General features: G+C 43.1%; 1 protein-coding gene, 1 long non-coding RNA gene and 1 pseudogene across 2 annotated transcripts; 2 read left to right on the top strand and 1 right to left on the bottom strand.

Annotated features, from left to right (window-relative positions):
* Positions 1 to 1,514: 1,514 nt before the first annotated feature.
* On the bottom strand, positions 1,515 to 3,888 carry LOC139703482 (uncharacterized). Its single transcript, XR_011705773.1, has 3 exons — positions 3,755 to 3,888; positions 2,222 to 2,349; positions 1,515 to 1,810 (listed from the first exon to the last, which is right to left on the bottom strand). It is a non-coding gene; the product is annotated as an uncharacterized lncRNA (long non-coding RNA).
* A 269-nt stretch (positions 3,889 to 4,157) lies between these two features.
* Positions 4,158 to 18,911, top strand: part of LOC139703479 (zinc finger protein 709-like) — a 45,670-nt pseudogene continuing 30,916 nt past the window's right edge.
* On the top strand, positions 4,211 to 18,169 carry LOC139703476 (zinc finger protein 709-like). Its single transcript, XM_071606953.1, has 4 exons — positions 4,211 to 4,293; positions 14,420 to 14,546; positions 14,719 to 14,779; positions 15,431 to 18,169. The coding sequence occupies exons 1-4, from the start codon at positions 4,291 to 4,293 to the stop codon at positions 18,066 to 18,068; spliced, it is 2,829 nt and encodes a 942-aa protein (XP_071463054.1). The 5' UTR covers positions 4,211 to 4,290; the 3' UTR covers positions 18,069 to 18,169.

Here is an 18,911-nt window from a genome sequence, read left to right as displayed (position 1 = left end):
AGGCTGTGTAAGTAGGGTGGATCATAGGTGTGCCAGTGAAGCTGTCCCTGGGCTCAGCTTTGATGTGAAGCCCAGATGTTACAGCTCCATTGAAGGTGACATAAATGTTTGCTTGGCCAAAGTTTAGTCAACCTAATGACTCATCCTTATGAAATACACTTAGAGCAAAGAACCATTGCTACATCCATTTGTTTGTAGAAATTCCCAGGTGAATGCCTTATCAGGGTCCTTGTCCTTCACCATCCCACAGGCAGTAACTGACCATCCTGGGCAGGCTTCAGGTCAATTTAGCAGAGCTCTCTGAGGCTGATGCTCGGTTTAGCCACCTTCCTCTACTGACCCTGCACCACTCCATCCCCACGTGCTGCGCTCCCTCTCAGGACTGAGTCCAGAGGCCCAGCACAGTGGTCCTTGTCTATGGTTTTCCTACAGCACATTAATATCTATCATTGAATATTTTTTTCTCAGAAAAAGACATGAAAATAATGTAAAAAATATCAAAGCCTTCTCCCAGAGACCATGGAGAAAATATGCCATATAAGATCTGAGCAGCTGGAAGGGGAAAGATGCAGTGTCACTTACAAGTGGCCCTTTATTATTTATTAACAATTTAAAAGTTTATGGAGAAGTATTTTACAGAAAATATTTTACAATGATCATTGGGTAAAGGAAGGACAGTGTCCGAACAGGCACATTAACTAGTAAAAAAGGCCCATTTTCCCTGGAAGCAATGTACAGTAGCAAATGCACCAACAGACACTTGGAACAGTGCACCAGAGTATAAGGACCTTACACGTCTACGTGGGGATTGAAGATTGAACACCACAGAGGAGGGCATGTAAAATCAGTGGTCATAACGCAGAAGGGGGCACTCTGCGCATGACGCAGTGTTGAAAACAGGCCCCCCTGCATCAAGAGCAGGATTCTAAATTCAGGAAACTGGCTGAAGCCTTCTACACAGGAGCACAGCCCAGAGAGCAGAGAGTGACTGCAGAGACGTGAAAGAGAGGTCTCAGGAGGTGTTGGCAAAGAAACTGTCCCCATTAAGGGCCTCTAGGCTGGCTGGGGATTAAATTGGCAGTAAGAGAGAAACAGGGAGAAAAGCTACTCAGTCCGTTGCATGTGCAGGGGTGTCTCCCTCAAGTAGAGACCCAGAAAAGGGCCAGGTTGCTGAAGACTGCAGAGCCTCTGGAGTACAGAATGGAACCAGCGGGTGTCAGGATGGTGGAGACAATGCCAGGAGGGAAGGTAGATGGTGGGGGAGGAGGGGGCCTTGCTGTGCAGACAGGTCCCGGGGTCAGTGTTGGGTGGGAGAGGCAGCCCGGCTGGTCAAAATAATAACCTTGCTTTAATTTGATTTTAATTGGAGCCAGTGGTCTTTTCTTGCGTCCTGGTCTAACACCCTCCCCTGCGCCACACTCACTGTTGTTTGTGTTCCTAGAAGCTGCCATTGTCCCTGGAGTGAGATGACAGAGGAATTTTGATCTCTAAGAACCTTTTTAAAATCAGCTGTGTTTCTCCAAATAGAGAATAGTGACGGAGGAAGGTGAGAGCTGAAGGGACTCAGGTCGACCAGCAGCCGGGCAGGGCTGGGAGCTGGTGGGCTGCGCCTGTGGCTGGAGGGCAGCAGGACAGAGCAGGCTGAACAGACAGATGTCAGTCATGGCTGGGGTCCATCCTGATGGGTGGCTTTTCCTGTCTGAGGTGTAGATCCTCAGGCAGTAGCTGCTCTCTGGATGTCACACTCTCAGGTCTCATTGTAGTGAATGTGTCTGTGCGGGATCTAATTGGAGGCCGCCTTCTCTCTGCTCTGGAGAGGACAGAACAGCTTCTTCCCACCCACACACGGGCCACTCAGAGCTAAGGGACCCTCAGTTCCAATGTGGCAGCTCCAGACACACTCAGGTCATTGCACTGGTCAGAGGGCTGGTGCATCACTGTATTAGTCTTCCTGGGCTGCTGTAACAAAACACCCAGCCTGGGGGCCTTCAGACCACAGACCCTGACTACACATTGATGACCTCAGGCCACCACCTGAAGCCAAATCCTCCTCTACCTGATGGCCAAACCCATCTCCAGCCCAGTGGATCTTGGGATAAGGAAAGAGATGGCAGCTGGCCATCCCTAGGAGCCATGCTTCCTTCCCATCACCCATGCTGTGTGGAAGAGAAAGCCAGCACATTGGCCAGCTGTGTCCCTTGTCACCAGCCCCCCTTGTCACCTGTGAGTTCTTCAGCATCCTCTGGGCTGGGTCACGTTCTTCAGACCCAGCCACACCCTTGACTCTATTGACTTTGTTGCCCATGTCCTCATAGAGGCTCCAAGTTCTTAGGTGTCAAGCTTTCAATTCTGCAGATGTATCAACAAAATTATTACTTTAATTACTATTATTACTATTGATACTAGGGATTCAACCTGGGGTGCTTAACCACTGAGCTACATCCCTAATCCTTTTTTTCCATTATTGAGGTTAATATGACAGGGTGTATTGGTCCCAACTGGCAAATTTTTATGTTTTATATGCGGGCTTTCTGGCAGAGCTGAGCAGGGTTATTATTTCTTTCTGGTTTAACTATCAGTTGAAACCCAGGAAGCTGAGAGCACTGGGTCAGCTTCTGGGGGTACATTGCTTCCTAGGCAGGATGCAGATGGGCTTGTGGCTTTTCTTGAAAATGTTGGTGCATCTGAAACCTTCACATAAAAAGAGTTCACAAAGGGGGACTTTATACTGAGAGAAAATAATGAGGTCAGTCTGTGCAATGGAATGACATGTTTCAAGGGGGCAAATGAGCTTGAGTTCACAGACATGTTATGAGACTACGGATGCCTGAAGCCTAACCTAATACAATTCTACATATTATGATATTATTAGCATATCACCTAATGCAGTAATAATATGATATTATTCTTTTACAATAAATACTAACTCCTACATACAACTTCCCCTATACATTCATGACAATGATTTCCCTTTCTAGAAAGTCTCAAAGCCCTTGTCAGCACCTAAACACAGGGTAAGGACAGGGTTTCCTTGTCTCCCTGGTGTAGCTGCACTGGTCAAACTTCCTTTCCTGCTTTCAATCAACACCTTTTCTTTTTGATTTTAGGGCAAACAGCTGAGCAGACTTGTGGGATCAGCAGAGTCAGGTCTGTACATAAGAATTGATAATTGTAGAATGTAGACTATCTACATTGAGCACAAGGCGCCCATTTTATTTCCGCTGCACATTGCTGTTTGAGAGGGTTGCCTGCCTCCCCCCACCCCACCCCTTTCTCTCCTGGGGATGGAACACTGAGCCACAGCCCCAACCCCAAATGTTTCCTTTTATAGCTCAGGCTGCCTCCTCAAAGATCAGAGGCCAGGAGGTAATGAGAATTACTAAAATATTTTTCAAATTGTTTTCATTAGTAGATATCATATATATGTGGGATATATATGATATCTTTAAAGAGTGTTTCAAAAATTTGGAGACCGTGTCTTTCTAATTTGCCTGAGGTATATATATATATAATAAACCCAGTGGGGCTTGACCTGGACCACTGAGCTACATGCCCACCCTTTTCATTTTATTTTAAGAGAGGGTCTCTCGGGCCTGGGGTTGTACCTCAGTGGTAGAATGCCTGCCTCACACACATGAGACACTGGGTTCGATCCTTAGCACCACATAAAAAGAAATAAATAAAGATTGTATTATCTACAACTTAAAAAATAAATAAATAAAAAGAGAGGGTCTCATTGTTTGCAGACACTGACCTGACCTTGGGCTCCTCCAGCCTCACCCTCCCTGAGAAGCTGTGCTTTGTTTTTGTGATGAGGTTAAACCCAGGGGCTCGCCATGCTCAGAACGCACTCTATGGCTGAAGCCTAGCTCAGCGCCAGGTGTCACCTCTGCACCAGAGGCTAAGCCAAGGCTTCCCACCTGGATTAGTTCCCAGCACAGCCGCGAAGCTCCGCCTGAAAAGGGCTGGGGCCAAGCATCTGTCAGTCTACCCAATTTCAGCCAGTGATTGGATGACGCTGGCTGTCAGTCACGATGCAGAGGCGGGTCTGAGGCCGTCCATCCCGGATGCTGGGGGAACTGCCCAATCAGTGCGCAGAGGGAGAGGAAGGGCGGGCTTCAGCAATCTCGCGAGCGTTTCTTCCTCAGCGACTCCGCTCCTCATCCTTCAAGCCGAGAGTTCTCTGCTCCAGGGACTCAGGTGACTCTGCGCTGCCTGTGTCCCCCCCACCCCCGTCTCGGGTGCCTGGAGGTTCCTCTAGAGGACGCCGGGTCAGCACAGAAGACAAAAATGGTGAGTTTGCGACCAGGGCAGAAGGCACGCGTCACCACCTGCCGTGGGGCCAGGTGCCCGGGTGAGCTGGGGAGCGCAGCGGAGTCGTGGCCCTGTCCCTTGGTGTCGTGGGGTGAGCTGGGGAGCGCGGCGGAGTCGTGGCCCTGTCCCTTGGTCTCGTGGGGTGAGCTGGGTTTTGGGTTTTTGAAGTGAGCTGCTGAGCGTGGCAGAGTCCCCGCTGGAGGGTGGCCCTGGGCCCTGTCCCCTGGTTCCCTGGGTTTGGAAGGGCGGCTCAGGGCCCTGGTGTCCCCTTTGCTCCCTACTGGTGGCCCGACCCACTCTTCCCAACGTGGAGGAAGCAGGGCCACACATGCACCCTCCTTCTCCCAGGGGAGCTCCTCCGGAGGCTGCTGTAGGTTCCCCAAATTGCAGGCGCCTCCTGCCTTCTAAACCCCACCTTCCCTCCAGCTCACAGCTCGGCCAGACGTTCGTTCTTCCCACTTGGTCCAAATGGACACCGTCCGCTAATTGTCACTTTTCATCTAGTGAAATATTGGAGAGAATAGTTCTTTTCTTTTAATTGGGGACCCAAACTCGGGGAGCTTTATGAGTCACATCCCCAGCCTCCACTTTTACTGAATTTTGAGATCTGCACCCACTTGGTGTGGAAGCTGGTCTCCAACCTGTGATCCTTCTGTTACCGCTGTTTACCAGTGACGAGTCCTTGCTTCCCCGAATGCTGAAGTATAACACCAGAGAAGCACGCTGAGGCAAGTGTAGAGTGGAAAGTGGAGGTTTATTAAAGGACAGCAGAAAAGACTTCTCCCCGCAGGAAGAAGGGGACCCAAGACGTGGAATCCCTGTAAGGGGGAGGTCTTCCCTCTTTTATAGCTAAAGTCTTCTTTCCGCTTTCCCACACTTTGTTTCTCATTATGTTGCAGTGATAGAATGCAGGTGGGAAGGTCCAAAAGGTGGGAGATTGGTGGGCTGGAGGAGTAATCAGGGCAGGAAAGGCCTGGGGTGGCTTTTGGATTATGATAAACAGTTCCTTAGAATAGATTCAGGCCTTGGGGACATTAACATTTCAATTGCTGCTCTGGTTTCCAGGACTCCATTCTCTATAAGGGCCTCTGTTTTATTTATCTTACACAATATTAGACCCAATTTACCTAACTACCTATCTGTAAATCTGGCTTCACTTCTGCTTCAGCCTCCAAAGTTCCTGGGATTACAGGGCTGTGTGGAGGGGGCAAAACTGTGACTTATGCAGTCAAGGGGAGAAATAAAGAATGTCCACACACTTGTGCCCCTTTCAATGCTCTATTCACTCAAATTACTTAATACAGTTGAACTGTATAGGTTCTTAATCAAGAAAACAACAATCCTTAACGCTAGGCATTGCCATAGACATAATCAATTCACGGCAAACAATTCTAGGTTAATTAATTCACAGCAAACAATTCTAGATTCATTCTAAGCACTGGAAAACACACTTAATCATGATAAGCTAATGACAGACATTCCCTCTGTATGCTGAGTTTAAAGGTCTTATGTCTTAGGCTTTGAGTCCAGCAGATGCACACTCACTCAGACCTCAGACCTCTGTGCCCAGGTCTGTAACCAAGGCAGTCTTTTCCTGGTGTGGAGCAGAGGACCAGTTGAGGAGGGGGTCCTAGGAAGGAGTTGCAGCTCTCACCAAGGTCCAGAGGAGGCAGTGAAGTTTGAGAGCAGTGAGGACCACGCAGACACTCAGGAAAGATGCCAAGTGATGGGATGTCAGGTCCTCAGCAGGCTCTCCAGCTCAAGTGCATCCTTGTTTGAGCTGGCTGAATTCCTGTTCATTTGCTCTATCATTTATACTAAATTTGGGGGCTTTTTACCCCCCTTTCAATCCTTATCAGCTATCACCCTATTTCTCAGTGGGGTCATTTACCCTGGCGTCAGAAACATCTAGTCTGGTGGTCTTCACCCTGATCTTCTCCCTTTCCCTCTCATCAGGCAAGGACAGCCTGTCAGAGGCTTCACTCTCTTTATCAGGGTGAGGGGAAGGAACTTGTTTGAGGCCTTACTGGAGGGATCTGTGGATGTGCCTGGTGAAACTGCAGGTCTTCTAAAATGGAGTTGCTTAGGCTCGGGCCTAAGGCCATTCTAACAAGGCCTATGCCACTGTCCCTGGCAAGAAGAACACTTTTGAAAGCATTTGTTTTCTATTTCTGAATATTATACTTGAGGGGAAAGAAAGGGGAACTTAACAGTTCCCTGTGTTTGGTCAAAATAAGTACTTTAAAAGGAAAAAAAGGCATTTCTACATAGAAGCTAGGAATATTGAATCTTGGGCTATGTACCCAGCCTCCCTCCCTACTTTGACATATATTATTTATTTACTTAAATTTCTTTTTATTAGTTATATATGCCATTATAATGCATTTTGACACAGCACACATAAATAGAGTGTCACTGCTCCTTTTTCTGGTTGTATTCCATGTGGATTCACACCAGTCCTATAGTCATATGTGCACATAGGATAATAGTGTGTGATTCATTCTTCTGTTCTTCATCCTCAGCTCTTTAAATTTGATTTTCAGATGGGGTCTGGCTATGTTGCCCAGCCTGGCCTGTAAGTCCTCCCCCGCCTGCTTCAGTTTCTCAAGGTGTTGACATTAAAGGCATTGGCAATCCCAGCTATGGAAAATAGTTCATTTTGATCCAAATATTAATGAGCATACTCAGGAACATGGATTCAAGTGACCCAAAATGATGTATGTGTCCCACCCTGAAAGACAAGGATTGAACTCAGCGGCACTTAATCACTGAGCCATAATCAGTCCTTTTTATATTGTATTATGAGGCTGATATCACCACGTTCTTTATGGCTTCCCTAAGTAGCTGGGGGTGGCTTTGAATGTAGCGATCTTCCTACCTTAGCCTCTCAAGCTGCTGGGATTACAGTTGTGTGCCACTGTGCCTGGCCTACATGAACTTTTATAAAAGAAAGTTGTGTATCACTACATTAACCAAATGCGTTGGTAGGATCATCAGATGGTTGGGTTACAGGGAAAAAAAAACAGAAAAAAAGAAAAAATAAATTTCTTCTGACTGTTGTTATTACATTCTTACTTTGGTAGATGGTTGGGACTAGATGACTGGTAAGGGTAGGGATATTTTCTGAGAAATTTAATAGTTTTGAGAATTGTGGTCTGATACAGAAATTAAGATAATTGGCTATTAAAGGGCTTAAGATAGCCCAAGATAATTTTTGCTCTCCATACAGAACCCTGCTTTTCCACACTCATGGTTTCAGGTTAGCCAAGTCAAATACTCTGAAGGTTCTTTGATGTAGATGCAACTGTATAGAGAACTTGAGTTCACAGCTGTAAAAATCTTGTGCTTCTCCCTTTATCTCCCTTAGGTGTAGACACCATGTCAGATTTCTTGGGCAGAGGTTCCCTTTGGACGCCTCACAGGGTCCCATGTTCTCAGCCACTGTCCTCTCCTGGAGCTGCCACAAGGTGCCCACAGCTGCCCTGGTCCCTGCAGGGTGAACAGAACTTCAGGCCCTGGGTCAGTTCCTCCTAGAGGACACCTGAGGTGTGGGGTGCAGCCTCTCAGGGAAGCTGCTGGGGGCTCTGGGCTGAGGAATCTCCTGGAACAGGCCTCATCTAGACAGCTACTTCCTTGGGACCTTGTTTTTCCCAAGCTCTGTTCCCATTCCTTGGAGAGAGGTGGCCATTCAGCCTGTGGATGCTGGTGCTTAGGGGCCAGGTCACCAGTGATTCCTGCCCTTTCAGTCTCACAGTGTGATGGAGCAAAACCTCTCCCAGAGCATAAGCAACACCCACCCCAGTGCAGAGCTGTGCAAACCTGAAAAGCCTCGTAGAGTGGAGTCATGGTCTAGGTCCCTGGGAGGGTGATCCTAGAGGCATTCAGGAAGCAAGACCAGGAGGGAGCATGTCCCAGATGTCAGGAACCTTCCCTGCCCCTTGAGCCTGACACATGTGTGCTTCCTCAGCACCAAAGCTTTCTGTGTATCACTTTGAAATGATCTGCTCACATTTTGAGGCCCAGGTCTATTTTTTCAGAGCCAAATGGGATGGACTATTATCAAATAGGCAAGAAAGAAGTGGATTTTAAAAACTCTAGTTACATTTCCATTGTGAAAACAAGTACAGCCAGGTACAGTGGTGCACACCTGTGATCCTTGCTGTTCCAGAAGCTGAGGCAGTAGGATTGTAAACTTGAGTACAGCCTTAGCGACTTAGCCAGGCCTTATGTCTGGGGATGTGACTTATCAGTAAAGTTCCTCTGGGTTTAATCTCTGATCCCAAACCAAAGAAAAAGAACAGAACAGAAAAACAAAAAAACAAACAACAACAACAGCAACAAAAAACCACATCTAATTTATCTTTTGCTACCCCTGAGTATGCATAGAAAATTAGGGAGATTTGATCTTGTCTTTTCAATGATTTCCAATTGAAATCCATGCCCTAGATTCCAGAATGCCACTTAAGATACAGAGAAACTCTGTCTACCATTATTGCTTCAGGAAATGAATCCATTTCTACAAAAATTGTGGTGGATAAATTTATGAATTTGATTTTATGTAAATTAGTTACAGTCGTTGACAAGCTGATGAATTTGACACGAATGACAGTTTGTTGTTACTGTTGTTGTCTGGATTTGGCAGGTTCATGTTAGCTGTGTTGTTTTTGGTATCAGCAATGGAACCCAGAGGTGCTTAGCCACTGAGCCACATCCCTGGCCCCTTTTAGATTCTTCCTTTTGAGTCAGGGTCTTGCTACATCACCTTGGGCCTCTGACCCCTGAACCACGGGGGTTACAGATGTGCACCATCACACCCATCTTCATTGGAAGTTTTAAGGACAATATGGCAATACCTAAAATACCCAACTGTGATCATTTAAAAATCACTGAATACTTTATCAGTGAAATAATAAATGACACCTGTTTTCTGAAAAGGAGAGAGATATATGTCTCAGTGAGGGTGCTGATCTTCTCACAAGCACTCCCACCATGTCACCTGATTCCTGTTCCCTCCTAATTACCTCCTCCTAGGGCTACCCATTTGGGAGCTGGCCTTTTAGCTTATGAAACTTGGGAGTAACATAAATGCTCTCTCTACTCTCTCTGTCCTGTACAATATTTTCACTGGTCTTAGATACAGTGTACTATGTTCATTTTAGATATAGTTTTTCTAAGTTCACCCCAAAAAACACAATAATCCATGCCCTAAATTTCACATAATTTACTGAAATGCTCTTTGTTTTTTCAAAGAGTGTAGATCATGGGAAAGTTCAGTCTCCTTTGTAAGAAAGTGTGTTGTCTTTTCATTGATTTTTGTTGCCTCTCATTGTGTATCTTTTGTATTACAATCTTTTTTTATCACTCGTTACATATATTTTCAGGGTTTTTTTTTTTTTTTGTGTGTGTGTGTGTGTGTACATGGAGTGTTGAGGATTGAACCAAAGGCTATCAAGTTCTTACTACTGAGCTACTCTCCACCCCAAGAAAATTAGTATTGTAGACTGGAGTTTACTTATTTGCTGATGTATTGATTGCTGGGATTGAAGCCAGGGACTTGCTAATGCTTATGTTGTCCTCAAAAAAAAAAAAAAAAAAAAAATGAATTTCAATGTGTGAGCAGCATTTTGGAGGTGGGCAGGTGTTTTACTGGGTAACATAACCTAGAGGCACTTGACCACTGAGCACATCCTCAGCCCTTCCTATTTATTATGTGCCTATTTATTTTTTATTTTTTTTTGTATAGTTGTAGAGGGGCAGAATACCTTATTTTTGTTAATTTATCTGTGGTGCTAAGGATCATACCCAGCGCCTCATACATGCTAGCAAGTGCTCTGCCACTCAGCTACAATCCCAGTACCCCCATTTATTGTTGATGAAGACCAAGTTTCACAAAATTTCTGGATGTCTTGCTAAATTGCAGAGGGAGCCTCCAACTTGCCAGTTCCATGCCTTGACCTCCCTAGTGGCTGAAATTACAGGTGCACACCACCACACCAGCAGTTGGAATACCTTTTAAAGATTTATCATCCAGGGGTTGGGATTGTGGCTCAGAGAAAAAGCGCTCACCTAGCATGCGTGAGGCCTTGAGTTTGATCCTCAGCACCACATAAATATTAAATAAAGGAATTGTGCCCACCTAGAACTAAAGAATAAATATATATTTTTAAAAAAATAGATTTATCATCTAGTTTCTTTCCAGATGGAAATTGTATTGAAAATCAGTTTCCTTGCTTTCGTCCATAGTTTTGAAATTTGTAACTATGACTTTTCTTCTTTGCTTTATTTTTTGCATTATTATTTGGGAAAGGTATTCATTATGTAATATTGTTTCTTATGTTTATATTTGTTAAAGTTTATGGCATGTAGTTCATTCACTTCCTTATTAAATCAATTTTGTGTTTCAGAGCAATTTTAGACTTATAGTTTGTTAGTCAATGTTTTCTAGAGAAACAGCATCAACACGAAGTGTGATCTAAAAGGGGACGTATTAGATTGGCCTACTTGACCTGAAGCTGGTGTCCACAGTGGCCATCTGCAGCTGGAGAGCTTGAGAAGTAGTAGCTGCAGAGTCCAAGAGGCTGAAGCCTCAGAACAAGAGGGATCACTGGTGCTGCCCTAGTCAGACCAAAGGTTCTGGAAACTCCCTGGAGAATCACAGGCAGAGTCCACTTTGGGAGAGTGAAGAAGGCAGAGTGTGATATCCTCAGGCCATTGCAGCAGCCATTGGAGCAGAAAGGGGCTTTCTCTGCTGCTGCTTCCTTCTTCTTCCAACTTTTGTTCCACCTAAGACACCGTCCTATTGGATGGTGCTGCCTATACCTAAGGAGGTTCTCTAGTTTGGTTCTCTGTTCCACATGCCAATCATTTGTAGACACACCCTCACGGACACACCCAGAGGCCTCTTAATCACAGGTATCTCTTAATCCAATGCGGTTGACAATTCTAATGAGCCATTACATATAGTATCAAACACCCTTCTCTACACTGTTCTCAGTATTTTGCATTGATGTTGGATGCTTGTTAGTTACTGAATCAGTAGCCTACATTTGATTAAGACAGTGGATGAAGCAACACTTTATCATCAGCTGAAATCCATCCTTTACCTTAGGGTTCCTCCTCTGTGTGGTGTGATTTTGTGTGTCACATACTCTACATAATAATGTCATACAGAAGAGTTTCAGTGCATCTATAATGTTGTCTCTTCTTGAATGTTCTTGAATTGGAATCTTACTGTACTTGGCCTTTCAGACTGGCTTCTCTTACTTAGTAGTCTGCCTTTAAGGGTGCTGTATCTTTGCAGGCTGCAGAGCTCACTTTCTGGGTGATGTTCTTTGGTGTGGTTAAAACGTACCTTGTCCATTCAGCATTGAAAGGTGCATCTTCCTTGCTTCTAGCTTTGGGCAGTTCTGGATATGGCTGCTGTAGTCACTGCTGAGAAGTTTTCTGTGCATAATTTTCACCTTATTTGCAGGGCTGCTCTACCATTGAGCTACATTCCCAAAACTTTTAATTTTTTGTTTAGAAACAGAGTCTTGCTAAATTGCCCAGGCTGGACTCAAACCTGGGATCATCCTGCCCCGGCCCCTGATTGGCAAGGATCACAGGCATGGCCTCCATGCCCAGCTTCCTGCTGTCAATAGTATAATAATTGTTTTGTTTGTTAACATGACAACACTGATGTCACATCATTGTTTTTCATGATTCTTCCAGTGGATTCCAGTAGCATAGAGGATCATGCTGTCTCTCTATGAAGACATTGTGGTTTTTTTTTTTTTTTTGAGCTTGAGTGTTTTTTCATTATTCTTGAATTTTTTAACTATTAATATAATCAATATTTATTATTTAGCTTTTTGTTGTGATGGATACTGTTAATTGGTTTTTTAATTCTGAATCAGCCTTGCATGTGTGTTGCGTTCCTGGGCCCTGCAGAGGCTGATGTGAGTGGATCTGGGCCACTGGGCTTGACTTCCCACGTTAGTATGCTTGTCCCTGGAAAATATTAACTGAGTTTTAAATTTGGCATCAGTCTTACAGAGCTGTAATAATTTCCTCTTGGCTGTGTTTAAAATTCTTTTTATTTATTTTTGGATTCAGTAAAGTATTGTTTGAGGAATTTTGCATTTATGATGATTAGAGTCTTTCATAGTTTTCTTTTCTATTTAATATTTTTCTTTATCTATTTAATTTTGATAATATGTTAAAATATGCCATATAAAGAATTAGAAGGTGGGTTGGGGTTGTGGCTCAGTGGTCGAGAACTTGCCTAGCATGTGCAAGGTCCTGGGTTCAATCCTCAGCACCACATAAATAAATAGGATAAAGCTATTGTGTTCAACTGCAAGTAAAAAAATAAATATAAAAAGAAAGAATTAGGAAGTTTTAACTCAACTTCTGTTGTCTGGAAATAACAGTAGAAAATTGGTGGCAGGTCTTCAGTGTCTCATGGAAGCCTGTTTTAGATGTCAGAGCCTTGACTTTCTTTTTTCTGGGGGGTGGGGGTGGGTAGTAATTATATCTTTTTTAAATTTTTGAAATGTGTTTTAGTCTTTCACAGTTAAATGTGTAATAAATGATATTTGTCTGCAGAATAGATGGATGAAGTACCCTTTGCCACTTAGATTTCAGTTTGACTGGACCATCATTGTGATCTCTCCAAGACACCTGCTGTCACTCATACTTTTTCCATGCAACGAAGGACAGCCCACTAAAGGCTTTCTCTCGGGCTCCTGTTAACCTCTGTTGATACTGTCCTGCTTCAAATGTCATGTGTCTTATGTCCTATGCATGGTTCTTTGTGAGTGGCAGGGTTGTGTTCTGGTAGGTGGTCCTTTGGGCTGTTCCACACTGTGCAAAAATCATAGCCTGCTTAGAGACCCACATGGAGTGGCCTGTTTCACAAGCAGTCAGCGTCGGATAGTTCAGGATTCTGGGCTGCAAACCTGCTGCTTTAACACACCCTGGAAGTGCTTGTGCCTGAGGTTTCCTTGCACCAGCTATGCTACAGGAACGAGGAATCTCTTTCATGACAGACCACCATTGTACATGTGGCCTATCTTGATCAAAGTGTCCTTGAGCAGAACGGTGGTATGTGTCTCATGACTGTAGATGATCTGAGTGAGACATCTGCTGTTCAGAAGAGTTTGAGAATCATTGGACATTCATGGTTGCCATGAGGTTTGGGAAAGGATTTTCTGCTGTCTGTTAAGAAAACTATTTTTCAAACCGATATAATTTTGTAAGGCTGTTTTTTGGGCAAGATAACATCTTGGGGTCATCGAGTTCTTTCTGAGACACATGCCATCTTTCCACACACCCCATTCTGCTTTGACATTAAAAACCAGAAATTATTATATTGTTGTGTTTATTAATCATTGTCCTTGATTACTAATTGGGTAAATTTGTTCTGGAGTAAAGCACCTGCAAACTTCTAGTTGTCCTCAGTGTAATCACACAAGTTGAGCTCAGTCCCCAGTGAACACATTGTGACAATCTGTGTGGAAGATTGTCTAACTGTTGTCTATAAGGGAAACTCTTTAGTGACTCCATACTCTGAGGGTGTGGGTTAGGGCTGATTCTAGGCACTTCTTTAAGGATGGAACAATTGACTTTCAGAAGGAAACAGGAGATCAGTAAATACCATGTTGTCTATATTAAGTGTGTAGGCCCAGTGAGCCACTGTGGTTGGCAGGATCTCTCAAATGCTGAGTTTTGTGATCCCAGCAATTTCCTACTCAGTCAGCTTTCTTTTCTAAGGGTAAGTAATAAGGAGGGTGCTAATATTAGCTCTCTACTGCACAGGATGTTGGTAAGAAGGTGATAGAGATGCAATCAACAAATAAGATAAGGGTGACCCGGGAGCCCCTCTTACTTCCTATGAACTCACCAAAGGAAGGGTGTACAACACTCTACTATTTACCTTGTGTGGGGCCCAAATCTAGTGTTGGAGTGGCTGTGAAGAATTAAATGCACTGGAGATTTCAATGACCAAATCGTGGAATTAATCGAGAGGCCAGGGAATCATGTGAACATCATGCATGTTGAGTATAGATTTCTCATGCTGTGAAATCTCTCCTGTTCTCCACTACACATTTGTGGGATATTTTAGATCTCAGTGACCTTTGAGGATGTGGCTGTGAACTTCATTCAGGAGGAGTGGGATTTGCTGGATGCTTCCCAGAAGAACCTTTACAGAGATGTGATGCTGGAAGTCCTCAGAAACCTGGCATCTATAGGTAATAATTTGTGTATTTACTTAATTAGAGAATTTGTGTTCATTTTTTTTTATTTATGTAGAACATGAAAAGACAATCAGTTGGTGAATTATTGTAGCATAAAATGCACCATGAATTTGGAAAAGCATTTCTAGCTCCTAGAAATTTATAATGTTTTTGTTTGGCATTTTAGGAATCAAATGTGATGAGAAGAACATTGAAAATCAGATCAAAAATTTTGGGAGCAATCAAAGGTAATTATACTCACAAGAGGAATCCTTGAGGGAATCTGGGGATATCATATAATTTTTAAAACCAATCCAAGAAATTTGCACAACTTTAAATGTATTTATTCTTATAAGATTTTTTTACCAGAAATATATACTTCACTGGGACTGGGGTTGTGGCTCAGTGGTAGAGAGCTTGCCTTGCATGCTTGAGGCACTGGGTTCTCTTCTCAGCACCACATTTAAATCAATAAAGTCTGTTGTCAACTGAAATAAATTTATTTATTTCTATATATATATATATATATATATATATATATATATGATATTAAGTCTATTCAAGGTGCTTGACATGCAAAAATTATTATGAAATTGCATATGTGAGTATAACTATTTGGATAATGACCATAGGCAAGCTGTGTTGCAAAGCATTGTTTCCTCTCAATCTCTTTATTTTCTGGCTATTTGAACAAGTTTGAAAATCCTAGGCTTTACCTCATGTTGGAAGTGACGTTAACCTAGGACCTTAAATAAATACAACATCATGAATTAATCAAGTATTAATAATGTGCTGGTCATGAGATCCCAATTCTTAAGCAAAGAAAAAATTTAATAGAGTAAATTCATGTGACTGCATTACGTGTGCCAAAGACTTCATATGCCCTTCATTCCTCATAGGCAGATCACATCTCACTGTGGACCCGAATGCTACAAGCATGAAGAATGTGAAGAGAAGCCATGTGAATTGAAACAATACAGGAAATCTCTGGTTTCTCTCAAAAGTGTTCACACACAAATGTTAACACAAACTGGAGATGGACCCTATGAAAGTACAGTATGTGGGAAAGTCATCAGTTGTTCCAATGACATTGAGAGGCATGAAGATTCTCATACTGGGTGGCAACCTGATGAATGTCAACAATGTGATGAAGCCTCATCTTCTCCCACAGATGTTCAAAGTCACACAAAAACACATAGGGGAGGTAAAGCTTTTCAATGTGAGGTATGTGGGAAAGCCTTTCATTCCCCCACTTTATTTAGAAAACATGAAAGAACTCATTCTGGAGAGAAACCCCATGAGTGTAAAGAAGGTGGTAAAACCTTGGTTTCACCCACAGGTCTTCACAGTCACGTGATCACGCACACTGGGAAAGTACTTTTCAAATGTAACGTATGTGAGAAAGACTTTGCTTACCGAAGTTTATTTAGAATACATCAGAGAAAACATACTAGAGAGAAACCCTATGAAAGTCAACAATGTGGAAAAGCCTACACTACTTTGTCTTGCCTTCAGATACATGAACAAATCCATACTGATGAGGAAACCAATGAATGCCAACAATGTGGAAAATTCTTCCCTACTTCTTTATCCCTTGACAGACATGGACGAATGCATACTGGAGAGAAGCCCTATCAATGTCAACAATGTGGAAAAGCCTACACTACTTCATCTTACCTTCAGATACATGAACAAATGCATGCTGGAGAGAAGCCCAATGAATGCCAACAATGTGGAAAAGTCTTCACTACTTCTTCTTCCCTTCACAGACATGAACGGACACATACTGGAGAGAAGCCCTATGAATGTGAACAGTGTGGCAAAGCCTTCACTAACTCCTCTATACTTCACACACATGAAAAATCTCATACTGGGGAGAAGCCCTATGAATGTCAACAATGTGGGAAAGCCTTCAGTACTTCTTCTTACCTTCAGATACATGAGCGGACTCATAGTGGGGAGAAGCCCTATGAATGTAAGCAGTGTGGCAAAGCCTTCACTAACTCCTCTATACTTCGCAGACATGAAAGAACACATATGAAAAAGAAACCCTATCAATGTCAACAATGTGGGAAAGCCTTCACTACTTTGTCTTACCTTCAGATACATGAACAAATGCATACTGGAGAGAATACCAATGAATGCCAACAATGTGGAAAAGTCTTCACTACTTCTTCTTCCCTTCACAGACATGAACGAACGCATACCGGAGAGAAGCCCTATCAATGTCAACAATGTGGAAAAGCCTACAGTAGTTCATCTTACCTTCAGATACATGAACAAATCCATACTGGAGAGAAGCCCAATGAATGCCAACAATGTGGAAAAGTCTTCACTACTTCTTTTTCCCTTCACCGACATGAATGGACGCATACTGGAGAGAAGCCTTATGAATGTAATCAGTGTGGCAAATCTTTTGCTCTATCGTCTACCCTTCACTCACATAAAAAAACTCATACGAAAAAGAAACCATATGAATGTCAACAATGTGGAAAAGTCTTCACTACTTCTTTTAACCTTCACAGACATGAACGAATGCATACTGGAGAGAAGCCGTATGAATGTAAGCAGTGTGGCAAAGCCTTCACTAAGTCCTCTAAACTTCACAGACATGAACGAATGCATACTGGAGAGAAGCCCTATGAATGTAAGCAGTGTGGCAAAGCCTTCACTATGTCCTCTAAACTTCACAGACATGAAAAAACTCATACTGGGGAGAAGCCCTATGAATGTCAACAATGTGGGAAAGCCTTCAGTTCTTCTTCCTACCTTCAGATACATGAGCGGTCTCATAGTGGGGAGAAGCCCTATGGATGTAAGCAGTGTGGCAAAGCCTTCACTGACTCCTGTAAACTTCACAGACATGAAAGAACACATACTACAGAGAAACCCTATGAATGTCAACAATGTGGGAAAGCCTGCACTACTTCTTTTTCCCTCTACAGACATGAACGGACTCATAGTGGAGAAAAGCCCTATCAATGTGAACAATGTGGAAAAGTCTACAGAACTGCCTCTCACCTTCACATCCATGAACAAACACATTCTGGAGTGAAGCCCTATGAGTGTAAGCAGTGTGGAAAAGCCTTTGCTAGATCTTCTCAGCTTCACAAACATGAACAAACTCATACTGGAGAGAAGCCCTATGAATGTAAACAGTGTGGCAAAGCCTTTGCTGAATCTTCTCAGCTTCACAGACATGAACGAACTCATAGCGGAGAGAAGCCCTATGAATGTCAACAATGTGGAAAAGCCTTTGCTACATCCAGTCACCTTAAGAGTCATGGAAGAACACATACTGGGGAGAAGCCCTATGAATGTAAGCAGTGTGGCAAAGCCTTCGCTCAATCCCATCATCGTCACAGACATGCAAAAACGCATACTGGAGAGAAGACTTATGAATATCAACAATGTGGAGAACCCCTTGACACATCCAGTGAACCTCACGTACATGGAAGTATTCATGCAGAAGAGAAGCCTAATGAATACCAACAATGTGGAAAAGTCTTTTTCTTGGTTTTTCTTTCACAGACATGAAGGGACTCACACTCAAGAGAAACCCTATCAATGTAAGCAGTGTGGCAAAGCCTTCACTCAGTCCTCTCATGTTTGCTCACATGAACAAACTCATACTGGAGAGAAGCCCTATGAATGTCAACAATGGGGAAAAACCTTGGCTATATCCTATCAGCTTCACTTACATGAACAAACTCATATTGCAAAGAAATTGTACTGATGAAAACAATTGGCAAAGCCTTCTCTTATTACTGTTCTTCTCATCAACATGTTGGAAGTTTACTGGAGAGAAATTCTTTAAATGTGAAATGTGGTGGATCAATATTTCTTGTCCCCTTCAAACACACTGCTCACTGTGCTGAATATTGTACTGAGGATTGTACTGCAGATTTGGTCTGGTGGCCCGCTACCACTGAGACACATCCTCATTCTTTTTTATATTTTTAATTTTGAGACAGAGACTTGCTGAGTTCCTTAGGGTTGTTCTAAAATGCTGAGGCTGGCCTCAAACTTGTGATCCTTCAGCCTAAGCCTCCCAAGTCTCTGGGATTAAAGGCATACATCACCAGATCTGGCTGAATAACTGTTTAAATATGAAAAAATATGGTAAATCATTCCATTTTCCCTGTTGTCTTCAAAGCCATTTCCCTCACTGGAAAACAAACACTCTGAATGGGGATGATTTGCTGTACTCTATCAGCTTCATGTTCTAGACCTATTTTTCTTCTCTTTTATGAAAATTCTCATGGAGAGAAGCCCTATGAATGTTAAAAATGTGGGAAATCTTTTAATTTTTGCAGTTTATTCTGAGTACTAGAAAGATTCTTTTGGAAAGATTCATGCCAAAATGAATAAATCCTATGC

Source organism: Marmota flaviventris, chromosome Y (assembly GCF_047511675.1).
Source record: "Marmota flaviventris isolate mMarFla1 chromosome Y, mMarFla1.hap1, whole genome shotgun sequence".
Taxonomy (NCBI): domain Eukaryota; kingdom Metazoa; phylum Chordata; class Mammalia; order Rodentia; family Sciuridae; genus Marmota; species Marmota flaviventris.
Note: the sequence above shows the minus strand (reverse complement) of the source record. Positions and strands in the feature narration are given on the sequence as shown.